Source organism: Schistocerca serialis, chromosome 1 (assembly GCF_023864345.2).
Source record: "Schistocerca serialis cubense isolate TAMUIC-IGC-003099 chromosome 1, iqSchSeri2.2, whole genome shotgun sequence".
NCBI lineage: Eukaryota > Metazoa > Arthropoda > Insecta > Orthoptera > Acrididae > Schistocerca > Schistocerca serialis.
The window spans coordinates 790,718,059-790,743,719 of NC_064638.1; the positions used below are offsets into that span (position 1 = coordinate 790,718,059).

The following is a 25,661-nucleotide window of genomic DNA, read 5'->3' on the forward strand; positions in this document are numbered from 1 at the left end:
CATCCATGAATATGTTTTTTGTGTGTGCGTTTTTTTTTTTTTTTTTTTTTTTTTTGAGGGAATACGTGTAAACCCAATGACTCAGAATGTTTAACACTTGAGGAAACTGAAAAGCTGGTGAGCTTATTGTTAAACAGACCCAAAGGACACTAGTGGAGTTTAAAAGCTGTGTATGGTGCTAGCCATTCAGATTAGTATATTAAAAAATGACAGTAATTATTTAATACACTTATTCAAAGGAAATCTAAAACTGTGTTATTCATATAACTCCAATCCTCCAATAGCAAGTTGCTAATGTTCATTTATTAAAGCTTGTAAAGTAGCAGATAATTAAAGAAATGAAACTTCCTGGCAAATTAAAACTGTGTACCAGATGCGATTTAAACCTGGGACCAGTTTTAAGTACTGGTCCAGCACACAGTTTTAATCGGGCAGGAAGCTCCATATCATTGCACATTCCATTGAAGGGTGAAAATTAATTCCTGAATTTAAAGAAAGAATCCACATTGAACAGAGGATGACATACTACTACAGAGCAGCTAAAATAAAACTGGTTCAAAAAGTGTTTTTGAGCTGATTTAGCTTGTTCAGGTATGTGAATTCACAGATCATATACTATTATGCATCACATAATCAGTATACTGAACAGCTATTGCAAGTATCCCAAATATTTCATCAAACTGTTAATGCTGAGACAGAGTGAGGTGACACAGTGACAAAGACATTGGACCTCACATTCAGGAGAACAATGTTTAAAATCTCTTTCCAGTCACTAGATTTAGGTTTCTTCTGGCTTCCTCAAATCAGTCAAGGTTTGTGACTGTGTTCCATCTATAATGACCTTACTGAAAATAAAATGAAATGATCATATGGCATTTATTGGCCAGGATATCCCCTTTGGGGTTTGGCCGCCGTATTGCAAGTCTTTTTAGTTGATGCCACTTCAATGATTTGCGTGTCAATGATGATGAAGGACACACAACACCCGGTCCCCTGCTGGGAATCAAACCTGGGCCCCGTTGCATGGTAGACCATAACGCTACTGCTGAGCTACAGAGGTGGACAATGACCTCACTGTTAGTGGATCACTAAACTCTAAGCATTCTTCCTTGTTACAGCTGAGTCTCCTCACCAAGTGGCGGGAGGAAAACACTCGTATAAAGGAGTAGAAATTTGCAAGCTTTTGGTGCCAGTGACTCTTTCTTCTGGCAGAAGGTTTGAAGGGGAAGGAAGAGGTCAAGGCAAAGTGAGAGGGAAGAAAGAAAAGGACCTGAGAGTTAGGAAATGGGTAGAGTTCAGAAAAGTCACACAGAGCCTAGGGTCAGGGGAGACTTCTTGTATGGTATGAGATGGAAAGACTGATTTCTGGGGATTGCACTGGATGAGATTTGAAAACCCAAGGGCTTAAAGTCAGAAGATATGGCATAACAAAATACAGAAATTAGTGACAAAACATTTTGCACAAAATAATAACAGTAGAAAGCTAAATGCATTGTACCTGGTAGACGTGGTGGTGTGGAAAAATAGATAGGTCAGAAAATAAAAGACATAGAAAACTAAAATGGGGTGTAGACAGGAATACAGAGACCACAGAAATTAATGTAAATTAAGGCCAGCTGGGTGCCAGGAACCAAGGACATGTTGTAATGCCAGTTCTCACCTGCTGAGTTCTAAGAAACTTGTTTCTGGAGGAAGAATCCAGATGGTATGTGTGGTGAAACAAGCTCTGATGTCATGACTGCCATGTAACGTTGCAGAGCATAATTTGCAACAGAATATTGTGTGTTTCTATTATACACCCTCTGGCTATGCCCATAAATCCTAACTAGTAACTTGTTGGTAGTCATGCTAGTGTAAAAAGCCAAATACTGTTTACATAACAGCTAGTACACAACATGTGTCATTTTAGAGGTGGGTCTCTCTTTTATGGAATATGTTTTGCTAATTACAGGCCTGGTATAGTTGGTTGTAGGAGAGTGCACAGGGAAAGTCTTACAGGGGGAACTGTCACAGGGGTAGGAGCCTCAGTGTAGAGCAATGGATACAGAAGGAGCATAGGATCTGATGAGGATATAGTGGAGAATGGGAGGGTGGCAAAAAGCTACTCGAGGTGTGGTGGGAAAAATGTTGGGCAGAATGGATCTCATTTCAGGATATGATTTTAGGAAGTTATAGACTTGTCAAAGTAGTTGATTAATACACTCAAGACCAGGATAAGCCTGACACTTGTGCGTTACAAGAGGTGTACTCACAAGTTGTTTTTTGGGGATCAGCAGTAGCAAGATTAGTTGTGATGGCCTGGGAAATCTGCTCTTTAATTAGGCTGATGGGGTAATTGCATCCAGTGAAGACAATTGTGAAAATGGTGGTGTATTTCTGTAAAGAGTCTTCATTTGCCTTGAATGCCAAGGCTGTATGGGAGGAAATGTCTGACATGTCAACAGGTAAAATGCAAGTACTCTTGTTTATTAAGAGGTTTAATGTGAACCGAAGTGTGAAGCTGAGCTTTGGTGAGGATCAGGTCAACATCAAGGAAAAAGGCATCGGATTCAGAATAGGACCATATGAAATTTAGTGGGGAGAATATATTTAGTGATTCAGAGAATTTTAACAGATCAACCTCATCATGAGTGTGTATGGCAAAGATGTGATCAGTGATCTAAACCTAACTGGAGCTGAAGGCTTATGGATCCCAGGAAATCCCCCTCCAAGTGACCCATAAAAAGGTTGGTGTAGGAAGGACCCAGACTTCTTCCCATGACTGTGTCCCTGATATGTTTGTATGCCTGTCCCTCAAAGATCAAGTAGTTGTTGGCAAGCATAAAGCTCAAAGGTCATCACAGATTTGGAATCACGTCGACAGTGATTGTGGGAATGTTCAGCAGCAGACAGACCATGTACACAATGTGATCAAAAGTATCCAGACACCCTCCATCGGTAATGCTGGAATTCAATATGGTGTTGTCCCACCCTTAGCCTTGATGACAGCTTCCTCTCTTGCAGGCATACATTCAATCAGGTGCTGGAAGGTGTCTTGGGGAATGGCAGCCCATTCTTCACGGAGTGCTGGTCTGAGGAGGGATAACTATTTCAGTCGGTGAGGCCTGGCTCAAAGTCGGCACAATGTAGGCCTGTGCTGTGATAGTGCCATGCAGAACAACTAGGGGTGGAAGCCCCCACCATGAAAAACATGACCACACCATAACACTACTGCCTCTGAATTTTTCTGGTGGCACTACTCATACTGACAGATGACTTTCACCGGTCATTCGCCATACCCACACCCTGCCATTGGATCACTACATTGTGTACCATGGTTTGTCACTCCACACTATGTTTTTTTCTACTGTTCAATCATCCAATATTTGTGCTCCTCACACCAAGCAAGGCGTCGTTTGGTGTTTACCGGCATGATGTGTGGCTTATGAGCAGCCACTTGACCATGAAATCCAAGTTTTCTCACCTCCTGCCTAACTGTTGTAGTACTTGCAGTGGATCCTGATACAGTATGGAATTCCTGTATAATGGTCTGGATAGATATCTGCTTGTTACATATTATGACCCTCTTTAACTGACGGTGGTCTCTGTCAGTCGACAGACAAGGTCAGCCTGTACACTTTTGTGCTGTATGTGTCCCTTCCTGTTTCCACTTGACTATCATACTGGGAACAGTGGCCCTAGTGATGTTTAGAAGTGTGGAAATCTCATGTACAGACGTATGACACAAGTGACACCCAATCACCCGACCCTGTTTGAAGTCCATGAGTTTCGCGGGGTGCCCCATTCTGCTCTCTCACAATTTCTAATTACTACTGAGGTTGCTGATATGAAGTACCTGGCAGCAGGTGGCAGCAAAATGCACCTAATATGAAAAACATTTGTTTTTGGGGGCGTCCAGATACTTTTGATCACATAGTGTACGTGGGGGATCTTGGTATAGAGAGAGGTGGCAACAATGATGACAAGCCAACATCACCCTTACAGAGGGCCCAAACACTAGATCATCAGTCTTTAGTGGATGTTGATCATACAGAGCTGCTTATGGTGTGTTGTTTATCGTGTTCTTGTGACTATGTCAACTTTAGTGTTGGACAAGCAAGGTTTGTGATGGGAGTGGGATGGGCTCATATCTCAGGCCATCTAGGAAATGGTTGTTCTCTTTAATGTCTTTCTACTGTATGTTGCAGGTGTTGATTGACTAGGCAGATACACATTTGGTGGGTGCTTTGAAGCCAACAGTTATGGGATGGCAAGGTTGACTGGGTTTGGGGATTTTAGGAAGAAGGTAAAAGGTAGGGATGTGTGATTTGGGTGGGGTAAGTCCTTATGGGAAGCTTGAGGTTTTAAGGAGGAACTGTAGGTCAGTTTTTATTACAGGGATGGGGTCTGGATGGCAGATGCTGTACGTAGACATGTCAGACAGCTGCTGTAGACCCTCACTTACATACTCCTGTCAGTCAAGTACCACACTGGTAGATCCATTGTCTGATGGGAGTATAATTATGGAGCCATCAGTTTTTAGGTAATGAAGAGCCTGGAGTTCTGCAGAGGATAAGTTAGGGTCTCCCTGTAGGGACCTGAGGAAAGGTTGTGAAGCAATTCTGGATATTAGGAATTCTTGGCAGGATTTTATAGATTTCACAGATTTAAATTTCACATGATCCTATTCTGAATTCCATACCACTCTCCTCAAAGTTAACTCCATCCTCACTGATCATCAGCTTCACACTTTTGTTCATATAACAATTGCACTAACAAATAACAATACTTACATTTTGACAGTTGCCATCCCTTCCATGTCAAACGTTCCCTCACCTACAGCCTTGGCATTTGAGGCAAACTTATTTGTTGAGGTAAAGACTCTTTACAGCAGTAAACCACCATTCTCACCTCAGCCTTCAGTGGATGCAAGAAGGAAGATTGGAAACAATGCACAATTATTTTATTACCAAAAAGTTAAATAGGTAACAAAACAAAAAAAGATCACAAGTGAATTTACATCTTTTACCTTCTTTCCTACATAGTCGCCAATGTTATCCCATAATGGTACCAATTTCAAAATGCCTTATTCGTAGAAGACCATTTGGTTGGAGTATAGCCATCTGCAGACTGCTGATTTCACTTCCTGATCTGTCATAAAGCATTGGCCAGCCAGGAATTTTTTGATGAGACCAAACAGATGAAAGTCCGATGGTGCAAGGTCCAGACTGTATGGTGGATGCTGGATGCTGGGACCCCCACCCCCCTCAAATTTGGTGATTTTCTCATGAACAGGAGCAGCAACATGGGGGTAAGCATTGTCATAAGGAACTCTGACACTGTCAGCATTAATATTGTGGTGCGTGTCATGAAGGGCACAAAGCAACTAAACAAAACTTTTAATGTAGATTACAGCATTCACAATGGTCCTGTGTTCAGGACAGTCCACCAATAACACACCATGCATATCCCAGAACAGTGTTACAAGTACTTCCCTAGTAGATTGAGTAACATTGAATTTTTTTCATACTGGGAAACCAGCTTCTTTCCACTCCATAGAGGACTACTTGGTTTTGGGCATGCAGTGGTATGCCCATGACTCATCACCAGTGGTGATTCCTTTCAGAAATCCATGCCCTTCTGCAGCATAATGCATTAAGTGATCCAACTTGTCATCATTCGCTGGCCCTTGTGGTTGTCTGTCAGATTCTTAGGCACTCCCGAGCACTAACATTATGAAATTTCAATATGTCATGAATAATATCTCTCATTAGACTTGCACATGAAAACAAAATACCCTCTGTAGTGCAAACTTCAAATTGTATTGTTATGAAATTTCAACCTTACAGCTGCAATATCAGGGAAGAAATATTACTGTGCTGTGTGTTACTTTTTGATCCTCCCTCATAATTACCCCACAAAACTAGTTTAAAAGGAGAGTTCCTGGGCCATCACATCAAATCCAGGTACTGTTGATCCCTCCAAAAAAACAACTTGGGCATACACCTCTTGTAACTCAAATGTCTCAGTATTATTCTGGTCTTGAGTGTGTGCCATCGATAGGTCATATCCACCATGATTAACACAATCTTTGGACTCTGATTGCTCTGCCGAACCTCCATGTTAGTTTTTAGTTCTGTTCTGTATCGCAAGCTGTGTACACACACATGAATTACTTTGAAACATATCTCTATGAGGAATTTAATGGAAATAGTTATTGCATTCAACTGATAATCGTATCCCGTTCCCATACTGGTGCTCCCTAAGTTTCTACGTCTTCCGCGATTTCCGCTGGCGCAGTCACCACCACCACCACATCCGGCTCATTGGTACTGGTGGTACCACAAGGCTCACAGTGATAATGCTAAGAAGTGATGGTTACCTTGCCAGCATCCAAACTGACTGCAGGGCCTAAAAGACGCCGAGTCCTGCAGGGACAGGTGTCCCCATACATTGCACTCTGTTGACTCATCTACACGGATGAGCAGTCGTTTATACGTGACTGACATTTTGTCATGGCTCATTTTCCTAGTTGACACTGGTGCTGATGTGTGTATCATACCTACATCAATGGCTCCCCCTGTCTTTTCACCGACAAGGTCACTTCTGCAAGGTGTCAATGTATCAACCTTACAAACCTCAGGCTCTGTCAAACTTACAGTGCACCTATCTCCTTCTCTGTGTTTTTAGTGGACTTTCTACATTGCTGACATTGATGGACCAATTCTTAGTATGGATTTTTTGTCCCATTACAAACTTTCTCTGAAGTTCAGGGCTCGGTGCTACATCATCCCACTAACACTCTGATACTATGCTCCTGCACTTATGTTCCACGTTCTGTTTCTCTCACCCTCATGGGCGACATTGTGACCTGCATCACTAACCTACTGTCAGAATACGACTTGGTGGCACAACTCCGCCAGGAAAATGACGAGCTGAAACTACGAATAGCACACACTTACAATGAGCTTATCACGGCTCATACCTTGCTGCTGAAACTGCAGTCCACATTGCTGCCACCTAACCTTGTTTCCCCCCCATGAACCATGGACCTTGCCGTTGGTGGGGAGGCTTGCGTGCCTCAGCGATACAGATAGCCGTACCGTAGGTGCAACCACAACGGAGGGGTATCTGTTGAGAGGCCAGACAAACGTGTGGTTCCTGAAGAGGGGCAGCAGCCTTTTCAGTAGTTGCAAGGGCAACAGTCTGGATGATTGACTGATCTGGCCTTGTAACAATAACCAAAACGGCCTTGCTGTGCTGGTACTGCGAACGGCTGAAAGCAAGGGGAAACTACAGCCGTAATTTTTCCCGAGGGCATGCAGCTTTACTGTATGATTACATGATGATGGCGTCCTCTTGGGTAAAATATTCCGGAGGTAAAATAGTCCCCCATTCGGATCTCCGGGCGGGGACTACTCAAGAGGATGTCGTTATCAGGAAAAAGAAAACTGGCGTTCTACGGATCGGAGCATGGAATGTCAGATCCCTTAATCGGGCAGGTAGGTTAGAAAATTTAAAAAGGGAAATGGATAGGTTGAAGTTAGATATAGTGGGAATTAGTGAAGTTCGGTGGCAGGAGGAACAAGACTTCTGGTCAGGTGACTACAGGGTTATAAACACAAAATCAAATAGTGGTAATGCAGGAGTAGGTTTAATAATGAATAGGAAAATAGGCATGCGGGTAAGCTACTACAAACAGCATAGTGAACGCATTATTGTGGCCAAGATAGATACGAAGCCCACGCCTACTACAGTAGTACAAGTTTATATGCCAACTAGCTCTGCAGATGACGAAGAAATTGAAGAAATGTATGATGAAATAAAAGAAATTATTCAGATTGTGAAGGGAGACGAAAATTTAATAGTCATGGGTGACTGGAATTCGAGTGTAGGAAATGGGAGAGAAGGAAACATAGTAGGTGAATATGGATTGGGGGACAGAAATGAAAGAGGAAGCCGCCTGGTCGAATTTTGCACAGAGCACAACATAATCATAACTAACACTTGGTTTAAGAATCATGAAAGAAGGTTGTATACATGGAAGAACCCTGGAGATACTAAAAGGTATCAGATAGATTATATAATGGTAAGACAGAGATATAGGAACCAGGTTTTAAATTGTAAGACATTTCCAGGGGCAGATGTGGACTCTGACCACAATCTATTGGTTATGACCTGTAGATTAAAACTGAAGAAACTGCAAAAAGTTGGGAATTTAATGAGATGGGACCTGGATAAACTAAAAGAACCAGAGGTTGTACAGAGATTCAGGGAGAGCATAAGGGAGCAATTGACAGGGATGGGGGAAATAAATACAGTAGAAGAAGAATGGGTAGCTTTGAGGGATGAAGTAGTGAAGGCAGCAGAGGATCAAGTAGGTAAAAAGACGAGGGCTAGTAGAAATCCTTGGGTAACAGAAGAAATATTGAATTTACTTGATGAAAGGAGAAAATATAAAAATGCAGTAAGTGAAACAGGTAAAAAGGAATACAAACGTCTCAAAAATGAGATCGACAGGAAGTGCAAAATGGCTAAGCAGGGATGGCTAGAGGACAAATGTAAGGATGCAGAGGCCTATCTCACTAGGAGTAAGATAGATACCGCCTATAGGAAAATTAAAGAGACCTTTGGAGATAAGAGAACGACTTGTATGAATATCAAGAGCTCAGATGGAAACCCAGTTCTAAGCAAAGAAGGGAAAGCAGAAAGGTGGAAGGAGTATATAGAGGGTTTATACAAGGGTGATGTACTTGAGGACAATATTATGGAAATGGAAGAGGATGTAGATGAAGATGAAATGGGAGATATGATACTGCGTGAAGAGTTTGACAGAGCACTGAAAGACCTGAGTCGAAACAAGGCCCCCGGAGTAGACAATATTCCATTGGAACTACTGACGGCCGTGGGAGAGCCAGTCCTGACAAAACTCTACCATCTGGTGAGCAAGATGTATGAAACAGGCGAAATACCCTCAGACTTCAAGAAGAATATAATAATTCCAATCCCAAAGAAAGCAGGTGTTGACAGATGTGAAAATTACCGAACTATCAGCTTAATAAGTCACAGCTGCAAAATACTAACACGAATTCTTTACAGACGAATGGAAAAACTAGTAGAAGCCAACCTCGGGGAAGATCAGTTTGGATTCCGTAGAAACACTGGAACACGTGAGGCAATACTGACCTTACGACTTATCTTAGAAGAAAGATTAAGGAAAGGCAAACCTACGTTTCTAGCATTTGTAGACTTAGAGAAAGCTTTTGACAATGTTGACTGGAATACTCTCTTTAAAATTCTAAAGGTGGCAGGGGTAAAATACAGGGAGCGAAAGGCTATTTACAATTTGTACAGAAACCAGATGGCAGTTATAAGAGTCGAGGGACATGAAAGGGAAGCAGTGGTTGGGAAGGGAGTAAGACAGGGTTGTAGCCTCTCCCCGATGTTGTTCAATCTGTATATTGAGCAAGCAGTAAAGGAAACAAAAGAAAAATTCGGAGTAGGTATTAAAATTCATGGAGAAGAAATAAAAACTTTGAGGTTCGCCGATGACATTGTAATTCTGTCAGAGACAGCAAAGGACTTGGAAGAGCAGTTGAATGGAATGGACAGTGTCTTGAAAGGAGGATATAAGATGAACATCAACAAAAGCAAAACAAGGATAATGGAATGTAGTCTAATTAAGTCGGGTGATGCTGAGGGAATTAGATTAGGAAATGAGGCACTTAAAGTAGTAAAGGAGTTTTGCTATTTGGGGAGCAAAATAACTGATGATGGTCGAAGTAGAGAGGATATAAAATGTAGGCTGGCAATGGCAAGGAAAGCGTTTCTGAAGAAGAGAAATTTGTTAACATCCAGTATTGATTTAAGTGTCAGGAAGTCATTTCTGAAAGTATTCGTATGGAGTGTAGCCATGTATGGAAGTGAAACATGGACGATAAATAGTTTGGACAAGAAGAGAATAGAAGCTTTCGAAATGTGGTGCTACAGAAGAATGCTGAAGATTAGATGGGTAGATCACATAACTAATGAGGAAGTATTGAATAGGATTGGGGAGAAGAGAAGTTTGTGGCACAACTTGACCAGAAGAAGGGATCGGTTGGTAGGACATGTTCTGAGGCATCAAGGGATCACCAATTTAGTATTGGAGGGCAGCGTGGAGGGTAAAAATCGTAGAGGGAGACCAAGAGATGAATACACTAAGCAGATTCAGAAGGATGTAGGTTGCAGTAGGTACTGGGAGATGAAAAAGCTTGCACAGGATAGAGTAGCATGGAGAGCTGCATCAAACCAGTCTCAGGACTGAAGACCACAACAACAACAACCTTGTTTCTCCAGCAGACACCAGCTCGGACACTCAGCAGGTTAGTCCAAAAACATTAATTGTGAGTGACGATTCGCATCCGGTAGACACCGCACCCCCGATGCGCTCGCCACCTTCAGTGCCATGTGTTTCAAACAGTGCTCCTAATGACAGTTGTGTGCATGATACGAGCATGCCCACTATGCAGGCAACTGCCCCATGAGTTGATAAACATTTCCCCTCTCTTGCATGCCAACCATGTGACTCGGAGGCCTTCGCTGTTCCCTGTGCGACGCCAAAGGCTCTCTCACCCATGCCGGTTACCCAAGGCAAGGATGACAACAGACAGTTACTGCACATCCTGACCCTCTCCGTCCTGCGCGCGCAGCCAACTTCTTCAAACAAGCATACACCGCACTCACATAATAGGTATGTGACTTTTGTGCTGCCATTTTCCACCCACGCTAATGGCTATGCCTCATCGTGCCCCACTCGTCCAAAAACTTCACGTCAGGACATTACTCAGTCTCGTGTGCAGTTCTCAGTTTCTTCCGTCACTGACGGGATGACACAAGATAATTACCACCAGGCACAGGGTTAGATGCCTCAACCCCATTAAGTTGCCCACAGATTGGTAGCAAATTGATGAACATTTGGAGGCAGGCAGGTATTCTACAACCGTGGGACAGCAACTGATCTTCACCAATTCACCTCGTCCCCAAACATGGCGGTTCTTTTAGAATGCGTGGTGATTACAGACGCTTAAATGCTCGTACCATCATGGACAATTACTGAACATAAACAATTTCACTCATTGGTTATTGGGCACCACAGTCTTCAGAGTGATTGATTGTAAATGTGCCTATCACCAGATTCCTGTAGCATCGGAAGACATTCCATAGACAGCTATTACCATGCCGCTCGGTTTGTTCCAATACAACTTTATGCCATTCGGCCTGAAAAACGCGGCACAAACATGGTAACATTTCATCGACTCAATCTTATGACAGTTTGAGTTTTGCTTTGCATATCTGGATGACATACTCATTTGCAGCAATTCAGTTGAGGAACATGAAAATCATTTATACAAGGTCCTCCAGACCTTGAACTCCAACGGCATTGAGGTCAACAAGGACGAATTCCAATTGCACCAGTCCTCTGTCACATTTTTGGGTTACACTGTCTCCACAGATGGAATAATGCCTCCCGTATCCCACGTGCAGGCCATCACGTCACTGCCGCCTCGAGCTACTTTCAAAGAACTCTGACGTTTCTTTGGTACAATAAATTACTACCACTGGCATCTGGCTTCTGCCGCTGCCGTGCAGGCCCCACTGACAGATTTGCTGTCAGGCAAACAGACTTCAGGCCTTAAACCAGTTCGCTGGACTGAACCTGTGCTGGAGGCCTTCAAGACTCTAAAACCTTCTTTAGCTCATATCGTGACACTCGCCCATCATGACCTGTCAGCCAAGTTGTTCATCACTATGGATGCCAGCAACATCACGGTGGGGGCAGTATTAAAGAAATGCAAGAGCAACACAGTTTATCCCCTTCATTTCTTCTCTAAAAAACTGTCTGCACCTCAGAAGAAATATTCTGCTTTTGATAGGGAACTTCTGGCAGTCTATGAAGCCATTAAACACTTTCCCCGCGATGTTGAGGGCCACTCTTTCTTCATCCTCACCGATCACAAACCACTAGCAGATGCTTTCTGAAACCCTCCTGAGGACCCACCCCCTCGGCATTTCTGCCACATTGATTTAGTCTCTCAATTCACAACAGACGTTCACTACATCAAGGGCACAGAAAACATCCCCGCTGATTTTTTCTTGTGGATCAATACTGTCAAACGTGTCATCGACTTATTCAACCTGGCAGCTCTCCAGGCCTCCAATGAGGAATCTCAAGGTCTCCTCATGGATTCTCAAACATCTCTTGTGTTTACCAAAGCCAAGTTCCCCAGCGTTTTGGACGAGGTGTGGTGCGATTCTTCTACCAGCATCCTGTGGCCAATGCTCCTGCCCACACTGCGCTGGCAAGCCTTCGACACCTTGCATAACCTCACTCACCCTGGCATCCACACCACTACACAGCTTGTATCTGAGTGTTTTGTTTGGAAAAATATTAAACGGGACTGTCAGACTTGGGTACACAGGTGCATCCCCCGTCAATGCAACAAAATCGGCTGCCACACCACCCCTCCACTAGGCAAGTTCGATAGTCCGCAAGATCGATTTCAGGCGAAGAAGTGCGTGGTTCGCGGATTTACTGAGTGCCACCTGAAGTATAATGGCTGGGCGGGCCGCGTTGTCCAATGGTATAATGCGGCCTTTCGGTCCAAGGCGGTAAGAAAGAAGCAGTTGTATTTGTATGGCGATACCAATATTGGCAAGTCTACGCTAGTATTGGTCCACTACTACCATCGGAGGGCCATACGTATATTCTCTCCACAATCGGCCGCATGTCTCACTGGGTGGAAGCTGTTCCTTTACCCATCATCACTGCTTAAACCGTGGCCAAGAGTTTCGTCTCCTCATGGGTTGCCAGGTTCGGTTGCCCGATCAGCATTACCACTGACCAAGGTAGGTAATATAGGTCATATCGACCATGATTAACACCATCTTTGGACTCTTGATTGTTCTGCCAAGCCTCCATGTTAGTTTTTAGTTCTGTTCTGTATCACATATATGACTTACTGTGAAGTATATCTCTATGTGGAATTTAATGGGGATAGTTATTGCATTCAACCGATAATCGTATCCTGTTCCCATAAGTGCATTAATCAGCTACTTTGACAATGGTATGACTTCCTAAAATCACGCCCCGAAATGAGGTCCATCCTGTCCAACATTTTGTCCACCACACCTAGAGTAACTTTTTGCTGCCCTCCCAGTCTCCATTATACCTTGTCAGATCCTGTGTTCCTTCTGCACCCATTACTCTACACCATGGCTCCTATCCCTGTGACAGTTCCCCCTGTAAGATTTGCCCTATGTACCCTCCTACCAACAACTATACCACGCCTGTAATTAGCAAAACATATACCATAAAGGGGGGGGCAGGTTTAAAATTACATATGTTGTGTACCAGCTGTTATGTAAACACTATTTGGCTTTTTACATTAGCATGACTACCACCAAGCTATCAGTTAGGATTTATGGGCATAGCCAGAGGGTGTATATTGGCAACACACAATATCCTGTTGTAAATTGTGCTCTACAACATGGCAGTCATGACATCAGAGCCTGTTTCACCACACATGCCATCTGGATTCTTCCCCCAGAAACAAGTTTCTCAGAACTGAGCATTTGGGAACTGGTGTTATAACATGTCTTTGGTTCTTGCATCCAGTTGGCTTTAATTTACATTAATTTATGTGGTCTCAGTATTCTTTTCTTTACTCCCTTTTAGTTTTCTATATCTTTTATTTTCTGACCTGCCTATTTTTCCATGCCCCCACCTTTACCACATATAATGCACTTAGCTTTCCACTCTTATTATAGTGCAAAATGTTTTGTCAGTAATTTCTGTATTTTGTACTGCCCTTTCTTCTAACTTTAAGCCTTCAGGTTTTCTAATCTCGTCCGATGCAAACCCCAGCAATCAGTGTTTCTGTCTCATGCCACCTGGTGAGTCTCCTCTGATTCTGGGCTCTGAGCAACTTTTCTGAACTCTACTCGTTTCTTAACCCTCACCAGTCCTTTTTCTTCACCCCTATACCTTCCCCTTAAACCCTTCTGCAAGAAGAAGGAGCCACTGGCTCCAAGTCCTTGCAGATTTCTGTATCTTTATATGTGTGTTCTCCTGTCACTTCTTCGTGAGAAGGTTTTTTATTCATCCAACCATATTGTATTTTTAGAAACTGGTTATTCTCATTAGATTATATTTTCAGAAAGATAATTTTTTGGCCAGATGGAGCAATGGCTCAACTGCCCATGCATCCTTAGTACAGATTTATAAGTTGGTCAGTGAGAAAAGCACACTAAGCAAAGGCAGTAAAACCTCCTGGACTAAAATGGAAACTGCTTCTAACAACTTCTGCAAAGACTAGATCTCCCATTGATTAACTGATTGACTTATGTGACTAAGCAGTTTTCTTAAGTTTGAGATCATGCTGATGCTGGATAATCAATTTGCAATAAAATTCAAAACATTCAGTTTTCAGCTCTAACTTTCTGCACTAACATTCTGACTGATTGAAACTATGTCCTTTGACTTAATAGTCATAGGGTGTACACATTCATTTTATGAAGAAGACAAAACTACCATAGTTTAGTCTTTCATAACAACCTAGTAACAGGGAAGGGAGACAGCACAATTTACAGGAGATCAATGAATATGGTTCTGTATTTTTTGAAGCTCTCAAATAAGAATATGAGCAAAAAATGAGATAAAATAAGTACCCTAACAAGTTAGAAATGAATCTATGATTGTCACTATCTGAAAGACAACATGCAAGACTTCAGATGCATTGTCAGAGTGAATCACTCCTATTCATCAGATAATAAAGATGCTATATGATAGCTAAGAACATATCCACAGCCATTGTGAGTGAAGCTCTATTCGGTAGTGTCTGTTCCATGTAGTGGCAAAACGAAACAGATTTTGTAGAAGTCAATGTGAAGAAAATATACTGGTGAAGGTATCTGACATGAGTCCAGTATTGCACCAGATTCAATGTACCTGTGGGAAAGTGGACTTCAGGATGGTAAAATTCTCAATAAAAGTTTTGGTGTACAAAGGCAATATACAGAGAGAGATATGCCTGATGCTCAGTGACTGATATGGAAATATTCATTTAGTTAGTGCTCACCAAAATGTCACATGTTCTGTGTGCAGGGCTGCTCATGAAGTTCTTGGGGGTTCATGCAACTCCAGTACCACATTTTTTGTTTATTCATGTGGCCAGACAAATGAAAATGTGCCTCGTCGCTGAAGAACACTAAGGCGTCATGAGGCAGGTCATCGATTAAGGCTTCACATGCATTTTTTACTGAAACGAGATCAAGTGGATGAAATGTGTGCACCACTGACAGTTTATATGGATGAAATTTCAACTCTTCATGAGGAATTCATCTCACTCTGCATTCAGAAAAATGTTTGCGTGCAGATCGCTTGGGGGATTTCAAAATCGGCATCCTTACCCTGTCGATGTTTTCAGGCATTCTGGTGGTTTTTGAAAGTCATAATTTCTTTCTCTGCACATTTCCAGTATCCATAAAGGTGTCTACCCACATAACAATTGATTTCCCATCAGGAACATGACCTGTAGGTGCGATGTTGAACTGTTTGCTGAATGCACGCTGCGTTCTGATGACCAAACGTCCATTCAAAAATTAGGCTGCAGCGGCCAACGTGCACTCCTCTCTTAACCACTGCAAGCTAACTTAAAAAAAGTTGTGTATCACACTTTTGATTGCACTGGAACCCATGCAACAATGAGTAACAGCCGCTATGTGCGGCACATTTCAAAAAAGGAAGTTACAGTGCCACCCCTGTATATATAAGGATATAGGATATTATCTTGCTTAATGAAAATACTACATTATCTTTGGCTGCACATTACACAGAAGTTACAAATTCTGTTATGCAACCAACTTAATCTCTGACACTGACAACATAATAAGCCGACTACTGCACCTACTTTTAATGTAAGTTATCACATTGTAAATACAATAAGTTCTTTAATGTAGATGTAAGATTCCCTATTGTCACACTTTGTATATTCTTCAGTGTATATTCCAGAGTTTCTGATGATACTCATGTTAAATCAATGAGTGAAGCCACTCAATATAATATACTGAGTGCAGCTTGCGGCTGGACTGAAAAACTTAATTATAATGACAGATAGTAGCCAATAATTTTATAATTCATAAATACATTTTCATGACTGTGTAATGTAGCAATCACAACAACCATTCTGATTAAATTAAACAAAAATGCAGCAGAACAAGACATGTGTAGGTACTGTGCAAGTTGACATACATACTTCAAAGAAGATAGGGTTATTACCAACCTGTACTTGATGTCAGTAAAATTTCTTTTGAAGTTATTTAACTGCATGGCCTTGAGTTCAGACTTGCATGCTACAGATGAATTACATGGGGAAGTTACAGTGTGTGAGATGATGACGTATACTGCTGGTCGTGCCCCTTGAGAAATGTTTTTTCTGGGTGGCTCAGCACCCCAGTCCTGACGTGTGGTTAAATGTAACATACATCTTTCATCACAGGACTGCGTGTTACCAGCTGAAAATGCAAGTTCAGCAAAATTAAGTATGTGCCATCACTAATCACATTTGATCACATATAACAGCAAACCATTTTTTATACTTATATCTACGGTATCATATTTTCATTCAAAGGCTAGCTTGTTTCCCTTCTTTTCCTATGTCATTCCAAGTCCCATAATGAATAAAGAATCTTTGATGTTGGATCCCAATAATATTAAAAAATATTCTCAAATAATATTTTCCTCAAAGAGAAGCCATTACAGGTAGAAGGTTAGCGAGTAAAATACTTTCAGAAAATTGATATAGTATAGCTGCCTGAGTTGATATGCTTGTAAATAAGCTATGCTTCTCTTCAGATCAGTACATTTGTGAATATTTATTGGATAAACCCTATCTTACAAGTAGTGTCACCATCAGAAATCATAGGGAAAGATATAATGTTCTAGGATGGCCAAGCATTTGGAGATAATAAGCTAACAATTTGCTCATTGGCAATAGTGTTGCAGAGCAGGAGTTGATTTTTTTTATTTATACATACATCTGAAGAAACACACAAAAATTTGTGCCAGGAGCAGGACTCAAATCTGGATTTTGTGCTTTGCCTAATCAGATACATCAACCATTAGACTATGCAAGCATGTCTCCTGGAATTACCCATATTCTCATTGTCACATGATGATTTCTAGCTAATTTTCATTCTTCCATTACATGAATAGCATTGCTGCAAGAGACAGTGACAGAGGGTCTTTCTGCTATCCGAGGGCCTGGGAACATGGTCCTCAGCTTGCAGACAAGACCCCTCCCATTGTTACTTACAACAGTGTTATTCCCTTGCTTATGGAAATTAGACAGTAACAAATTATTATGAAATTTTGGCCTACTCCAATGGGTGTACTTGGGTAGCCTTGTGATTAATTAATGAAAAGCAGGATATCCTAGTTCAAGTTATAGTCTTTGCATAAATTTCTATGTGTCACTTTAGATGTATATCGAGATGATCACCACAATCAGTGCCAATATTTGCAGAATTCTCATTTTGTATCTTGTATGTGTGTGGCAGTTATCATTCTTTGAAGCACATCACTGCCACAATATTAGCTGTGCTACATTTATGCTACAAGTCTGTGGGCCTTGAGCTCTAACCTTCAACAAAAATGAAGAAATGATGAAACTAGCTGTAAAGCCACACCAAACAGATTCATACTCAGTCTCTAGAGGAACTGCATATACATTAAATAACTTGATTAGCTCACTCATTTTACTCTACATAACTATCTATAAGTGAAAAGCACAGGTCTCATTAATGTACAAATAATCTAGAAATCTCTAAAAATAATATCAACAGATTTACAATCTTTGCACACAAGAAAATGCAAAAAAGAACTATAACATATCTTTAAGCAAGGAGATGCTAAATACCTGTAACATTTTTGGTACAGACTGTAAATAGTGAGTATGTACCACTCACATAGTGCTAATATCAACACTTTTTCAACAAATTAGATGAAGTCCTGGAAACAGTCTCAGACCTCAGAATTAATATAATAGTATGAGGAGACATGAATATCACTACAGGTGTTGAGAGTGAAATTAGTAATAACACTGTATGCCTTTGGCATGGCACAATTGGGAAACACTGTTTCTAGGATGTCAAAAATTTTAGCATCAGTCTTTGACAGTGTACCTACAGCATCAACGGGGAAAATTGTGTAGTATTTATGAAACGTCTTGGCCTACCTCATCATTACTGTCAGATAATAATGCTAAAGACAGACTTGGCAAAGTCTGCAAAACTTTGGGCCTACAAACAGATCTTCTCAGAGCACAAATTACATACTTTTTCTAGAGCACTGATGAAACAGATTAGGATGAAGCAAATACTAAAAAAAATTTGAATACTAAGTTCTCTAAATTCTGCACATTGTTTAAATTAACTTTTGATAAGGAATTTCCAAAAGTAGCCACTACAAAACCAGCAGTAAAGGAAAGTAGATGGATGCCTGCAGGTATTAGGAAGTCCTCCCAAGACACTTAAATTTCTTTACTGCACTACTCTGTAGTGCCTAAATCACTGTCACAGATACAAAAAGATTGCATGGCAGTACTGCCTGCTGGAGAAGAAACATTCAGTATAAAAGCAAAGTAGTATCAGACATAATAAAATACGAAACTGGAAAAATAATGTACAAATATACTAACATAGAAATCAAAGGTGGGAGTAGAGTAACAGAAAAGCCATATGAATTGGCAAATTTTGTAAATAACTATTTCCTTGGTATTCCCAGCACAAAGACAACAGAGACAACATAAGAAGTCAGCAGTCATAGTAGAGATTCCAGTCTCTGTCTGAAAGCATGCATAGACAGCATCCAAACTTCCTGAATAACTAAAGCATGCACAAGTTGTGCCCTGGATAAAGAAAGGTAATGCACAGAATGTAGAAAATTGCAGGCATGTTTCACTATTACCAACATTCTCAAAAATAATGAAATTAGTCATTGAAGAAAAACTAATGAGTTACATGAATAAGCAAAACTTTTTAAAGAAGCACAATTTTATTTCCAAAGTGAGAGAAGCATAATATAGGCTATAAAAGAGTTCACAAAAATGGTACTTGAATCTCTAGAGAATGATGACTGTCTTACAGGCATAGTGTTAGACTTCTCCAAGACTTTGACACTGTTGACCATGAAATATTATGAAATAAACTAGAAGCATTAGCTGTAAGAAGGATAGGAAATGAGTGGGTCCAGCCATAGATGTGAAACATGGTGCAAAAGGCAGAAATAGTTTACATATCTGCTGCTTATAAATTCAGACAGAAACACACAAAAATAGGTCAGCCTCAGGTTAGGGTACAGGACCCAGTTCTGTTCCAAATATGTATCAATGACTATCCACACATTATAAGACATGGAGAAAACATTCTCTTTGCTAATGATAGCAACACCTTAGTCACTGACAAAAGACCAGAACTCCTAATAGAGAAGGCAAATGAAACTCTCAAGAATGTTTACAAGTGAGCAGTATGTAATAAATTTACATTGGCCACAAATAAAACAAACATGATGCACTTCAGCACAAAGAGGGAAAGCAACTCTGACACATTGAGCATAGATGAGAAACCTACAGATTGTAACAAACACAAAGTTTTTAGGGATGAGCATTGACTGTCAATTAACTTGGAATGAATGAACACACAAAGATACTGGCAAAAATAAAAAAAATAAAAATTTCATCAACATGTTCTGCTCTCGAGGTTTTAGCAGCAGTTTATAACAGTTAATGTCTTTAGGTGACATACTGTGTCTAGACATACTCTGTTCTTAAATATGGGATTCTTTTCTGATGATCAAAGGTGCAAAAGATGGAGACAGTTTTCAAACTTCACAAAAATGCCATAAGAATAACAATTGAAAGTAATAAATGGGCTCATTGTCTTTCTTGCTGTTGTTGTTGTTGTGATGATCTTCAGTCCAAAGACTGGTTTGATGCAGCTCTCCGAGCTAGTCTCTGCCAGCTGCTCTATCTTGTGCAAGGCTCTTTATCTCTGAATAATTACTTCAACCTCATCTCTGAATAATTAGTTCACCCTAAATCCTTCTGAATCTGCTTACTGTATTCATCTCTTGGTCTCCCTTTACAATTTTTACTCCCAGAACTACCTCCCAATATTAATCTCTTGATGTCTTAGAATGTGTCATACCAACCGATCCCTTCTTTTAGTCAGTTTTATTCAGTACCTCCCTATTAGTTACATGATTTCCCCATCTAATTTTCAGCATTCTTCTGTAACACCAAAATTCAATAGCTTCTGTTCTCTTATCTAAACTGTTTATTGTCCTTGTTTCACTTCTATTTATGACTACATTCCTAATACTTATACCTATATTTGATGTTAACAAATTTCTGTTCTTCAGAAATACTTACCTTACCCCTGCTAGTCTTCATTTTATATCCTCTCTATTTCAGCCATCATCAGTTATTTTACTGTCAAAATAGCAAAACTGTTACTTTTAGTGCCACATTTCGTACTATAATTACCTCAGCATCACCTAATTTAATCTGACTACATTCAATAATCCTTGTTTTGCTTTTTTTATGTTCGTTTTATGTCCTCCTTTCAAGACACTATTCATTCCATCCAAGTGCTCTTCCAAGTCCTTTGATGTCTCTGACAGAATTACAATGTCATCAGGAAACCTCAAAGTTTGAATTCTTGTCCCTGAAATTTAATTCCTTCCCAAAATTTTTCTTTGATTTCCTTTATTGCTTGCTCAGTGTACAGATTGGATAACTTTGGGAATAGGCTACAACCGTGTCTCACTCCATTCTCAACCAGTGCTTCCCTTTCATGCTCCTCAACTCTCATAACTGCCATCTAGTTTCTCCACAAGTTGTAAATAGTCTTTTGCTACCTGTAATTTACCCCTTCTAGATCTAGAATTTCAAAGAGAGTATTCCAGTCAACATTGTCAGGAGTTTGCTCTAAGCCAACAAATGCTGTAAATGTAGGTTTGCCTTTCCTTAACCTACCTTCTAAGAGAAGTTGTAGTGAAATGATTGCTTTGGATGTTCCTATATTTCTTCACATCCAAACAGATCTTCCTCAAGATTGGCTTCAACAAGTTTTTCAATTCTTCTGTAAAGAATTTGTGTTAGTATTTTGCAATCATGATTATTAAACTGATAATTTAGTAAAATTAATACGTGCCTGCACATTTTTTCTTTGGAATTGGAATTATTACATTCTTCTTGAAGTCTGAGGGTATTTTGCCTGTCTCACACATCTTGCACACCAGATGGAAGAGTTCTGTTAGTAGTTCTGATGGAGTGACATTTACTCCAGGGGCCATGTTTCAACTTACATCTTTCAGTGCTCTGTCAAATTTTTCATGCAGTATAATAACTCCCATCTCATCTTCATTTATGTCCTCTTCTATTTCTATAATATTGCCTTTAAGTTTGTCTCCTTTGTATAGAACCTATGTATACTCTCTTTCCCCTTTTAGCTTCCCTTATTGCCATCTGTGTTGTAACTGCGACCGGAACGGTCACGGGATTGAAGTGACGGAAAGCACGGTGGGACCCGAGGAGCGGCCTGCGAACAACAACACAACTGGAGAGGACGAACACGACCAACGAAGGACAGAATGAACAACAGGATTGAAACAATGGAGTTACAAGGAAACCTAACAATCACATCCACTCATACACAGAACAAGAAAATAAGTAAGCTGTCTAACGCGAGGCGATGTCTCCAGAGACGTACACAAGACTAGACTCGCTGGCTGAGTAAGAGGCTGGCACTTAAATACTCTATTGAGGGCGCCACCATTGGCCACTGGAACCACATGTTCCACTGTGGCGCCCTCACACTAAATGCAGGCCAGGAGGTGTGCACCGCCACAGTTTACGGTGCAATGGTGCAGAGACCTCTAGGGGTCTTCGACGTCCATGACGTCTGGCGGGGATTCAAATTCCGAGACGCGCGGTACCAGATGCCTCCCCCCTGAAACTTGTGCATAGAGATGGAAACGCCCTGGATGGTGCCGAGGTGGGCGGAAGTGGGAAGAGGAGCCGGGCTCATCAACTGCTATTGGGAGGGAGAAAGGGACGCCTGAGGTATCCATGACAGCTGATCCAGAGTCCAGGGCAGGGGAGGGAGCCGCCAATCCACGCAGGGATGCAGATGGCTGGTGGCAGGCCTGTGGGGAGATGGCAACCGGGGGCAGGGATGGTGACTCGAGGACCACGTCCACACCTGAAGGAGGTAGGGGAAGAGGCGGCGGCGCGAGTCCCAAGGGGGCACGCGGGCAGAGTTGATTATGATGGCGGCATTCCAAACCTTTAGATGTCTGCACCAACGTCACATGCCACCCATGGGCTGCGATGACCGTGGCAGTTGTCTAACTCACCTTGTGCCCGTACTTGCAGGCCCACACAGCCGTGCCAGGGGCATACTGCTGTGAGGGCTGGGGGTGGGGGCGGGAGGAGGATGGCATCAGCAAACGGAGCAGGGTCTGGGGCTCTGCCGGACTGCATCCGTCAATTGGCGTAGTGCAATAGGTGCTCAGAAAGAGGGTGAGGGCTGATGTCGTTGGAAATGTGTTGACCGCCTTAGTCAACTGGTGTTTAAAAGTGCAGACCAGCCTCTCCGTCATGCCATTGGACAGAGATTGGAAAGGGGGGCTACAGATAAGTTTGATACCGTTGGCCTGACAGAAGTCATGGAAGGAGGACGCCGTGAATTGGGGACCATTATCGGAGACCAATGTGTGTGGCAGGCTCTCAATGGCGAGAAACTGGGCCAGGGCCATGAGTGTAGCCTTCATGGTGGTGGATGCCATGCGGACAACTTATGGGTATTTGGAGTAGTCATCAACAATGAGTAACCACATGAACCCCAAAACCGGGCCTGCAAAATTGATATGGATGCGGTCCCAGGGCCAGCGAGGCACAGGCCAGGGTGCAAATGACTGAGGGGGGCTTGCCTGGTGACGCGCACAGACAGTGCACCCATGGACCAAGCACTCAATACCGCCATCAATGCCGGGCCAATAAACGTGCTGGCGAGTCAAAACTTTCATACGGGACATACCCCAGTGCCCGCGGTGTAACAAACTGAGCACCTGAAGCCGCAAGTCCGGAGGGATGACAACCCAATGGGCATCTGACTCCAAGGCAAACAGAAGGACATCATCAACCACAGAGAGCCTGTGGGACAGGTGGCACCAGGGGCTGAAATCAGACTGCATCCAATGAGTAACATAGGAGGGGCACTCTTGGACCATGTAGTGGTGAACCCGCCATAAGACAGTGTTGCAGCGGGTAGCTGCAACAATGTGAGCAGCCATGAGAGGCAGTCCATTCAGTGCATCCTGGCGGGTGGAATCAATGTTGACCTCATGTTGGTCAAAGGGAGGATCGAGGCCTGCTGTGAGACGTGACAAAGCGTCCGCATTAGCATGGTGGGCGGTGGGCATATACCAGATGGTGTTCACGTAATTATGTAAAAACAACGTCCAGCGCTGGAGATGTTGAGCCGTCCACTCTGGAACGTGAGAGTGGGGTCTGAAAAGTGTAACCAAGGGTTTATGGTCCGTCAAGAGGGTGAACTTTGCCCCAAAGAGATAGGTGTGAAATTTTTGGATGGCGAACACGATTGCCAGGGGCTCCTTTTCAATCTGGGAGTAGTTCCGTTGTGCTGTGGTCAACGTCTTAGAGGCATAAGTGATGGGCTGTTCGGAGCCATTGGCATCCCGGTGCACGAGGACGGCCCCAATTCCGTATGCTGATGCATCAGTAGCCACAACCATGGGGCGGTCCGGAGAGAATGGAGTAAGGCAAGGGGCGGACTTCAGCATCTCCTTTAAACCGAGAAAAGACTGGTCACAGGCAGGAGTCCAAACAAAAGGTATCCCTTTATGATGCAAGTGATTGAGGGGTTGAGCACGGAGGCAGCCTGGGGCAAGAACTTTAAGTAATAAGTAACCTTGCCCAAAAACACCTGCAGTTCAGATAAGTCTTTGGGACGAGGAAGGGCCTCAATGGCCATGACATTATGATCCGAAGGGCGAATGTCATCTTTGCTAAGCCAGTGGCCTAGGTATTTCACTTCTAGTTGAAAAAAACAACACTTGTCCAGCCGACAGCGTAAACCAGTAGATTGCAAAGCGTGGAATAAGGCGCTGAGGTTTTGCAAATGTTCCTGGCGGGAATGCCCGGTGACCAAGATGTCATCCAGATAATTCACACAGGTGAGGATAGGCTGTGTAAGCTGCTCCAGGAATTGCTGGAAAATGGCTGGCGCCGAAGAGACGCCAAAGGGAAGGCACTTGTACTTATACAATCCGAAAGGCGTGTTAATAACCATGGTGTTCTGAGATGCGGCATCCAAGGGCAACTGGTGGTATGCCTCAGACAGTTCAATCTTTGAAAAATACTCTCCCCTGGCAAGCTTGGTGAGAAGGTCTTCCTGTCAGGGAATGGGGCAAGTCTCAATGAGGGACTGAGCATTGACTGTAGCACTGAAGTCCCCACACAACCGAAGGTACTCTTGAGGAAAATAGTAATGCAGATGTATAAAACTGCAGATATGCAACCTCAGTTCCAAAAATATTTCTTCTTTCTAATCAACCAAAAGCAGTTGAAGTCATGAGACAAACTGAAAATAGTCTACAGTACTGTTTATGGGAACTGCAATTCAAAGACAGAATTTAGATCTGTACATGCACTTTGATTGTGAGAATTTATTACAGTGTGAAGCCATCACACATTGCAATCAGAGCCTCTAGATATCAAAACCAGAATGAAGACGTAGCCTACCAACCACACCCTAGACATTTCTGATGGGCAACATGTGAGGTGAATGTCCAGGCTAGGGAAGCAGTAGTGCCCGTTGTTCTTCGCAGAAAACTCACACATTCCTCGCTGCTTGTGGCAGGACATTGTCATGCTGAAATGTGACATGAGGTGCTGCCTGCAGGAGAAGTAATATCCCAGTGCTTTAAAATGTCTATGATGTAATGGTTGCTCTTCAGATCACCCTCACAAAGTAGGAGGTGAGGTTGCATGTTGAAGCCCATCATGTCCCAGACCATCACTCTTGGTGTTTGTTCATTACGCTGCTCAACAACCCAGTCTGCCTGATTATGTCCACCGTGGTAGTAACTGACACATACACATCCTCACTATAGGACAAGTTGAAGTGAGATGTACCAAAAACATTACTTTTGCCACTCAGGATGTTAGTGACTGCATTCACATGGCCACTGCAGCCTGAAGTGTTAATGGTTTCTGGTCAGTGGAAGCTGACACAAAGCCATGCATGCCACTGCAGCATCTTTTTGAACAAGAACAAACTGTCTACAGCTATGAGGGGAAGAATAATAGGTTGATGTGATCTAGTGACATCAGTGACCTGCCTGCTGGTTCAGTTCTCTTGTTGCCAATCCACACTGCTTTCATCTGTTAAAACCTACCTTCTGTTACCTGATGTGCATTCATTCTGATGTGCTCCAACTGGGGTTGCATACGTACTCTTTGCATTACCAGAAACAACTTAGGTAGAGATTTGTACACCGTCAAATAAGTAACACATGAATCTGGTAAAAACACACTATATTGTATTGCCAAGGTCCT

At 42.3% G+C, this 25,661-nt stretch overlaps 1 protein-coding gene across 1 annotated transcript in view; it reads right to left on the reverse strand.

Annotated features, from left to right (window-relative positions):
* Nucleotides 1–25,661, reverse strand: part of LOC126483697 (peptidoglycan-recognition protein SD-like) — a 202,397-nt gene that overhangs the window by 44,204 nt on the left and 132,532 nt on the right. Inside the window, exon 3 of the mRNA XM_050106789.1 lies at nt 16,302–16,533. Within this exon, the coding sequence (XP_049962746.1) occupies nt 16,302–16,533 (232 nt within the window). The remainder of the gene's footprint in view (nt 1–16,301; nt 16,534–25,661) is intronic.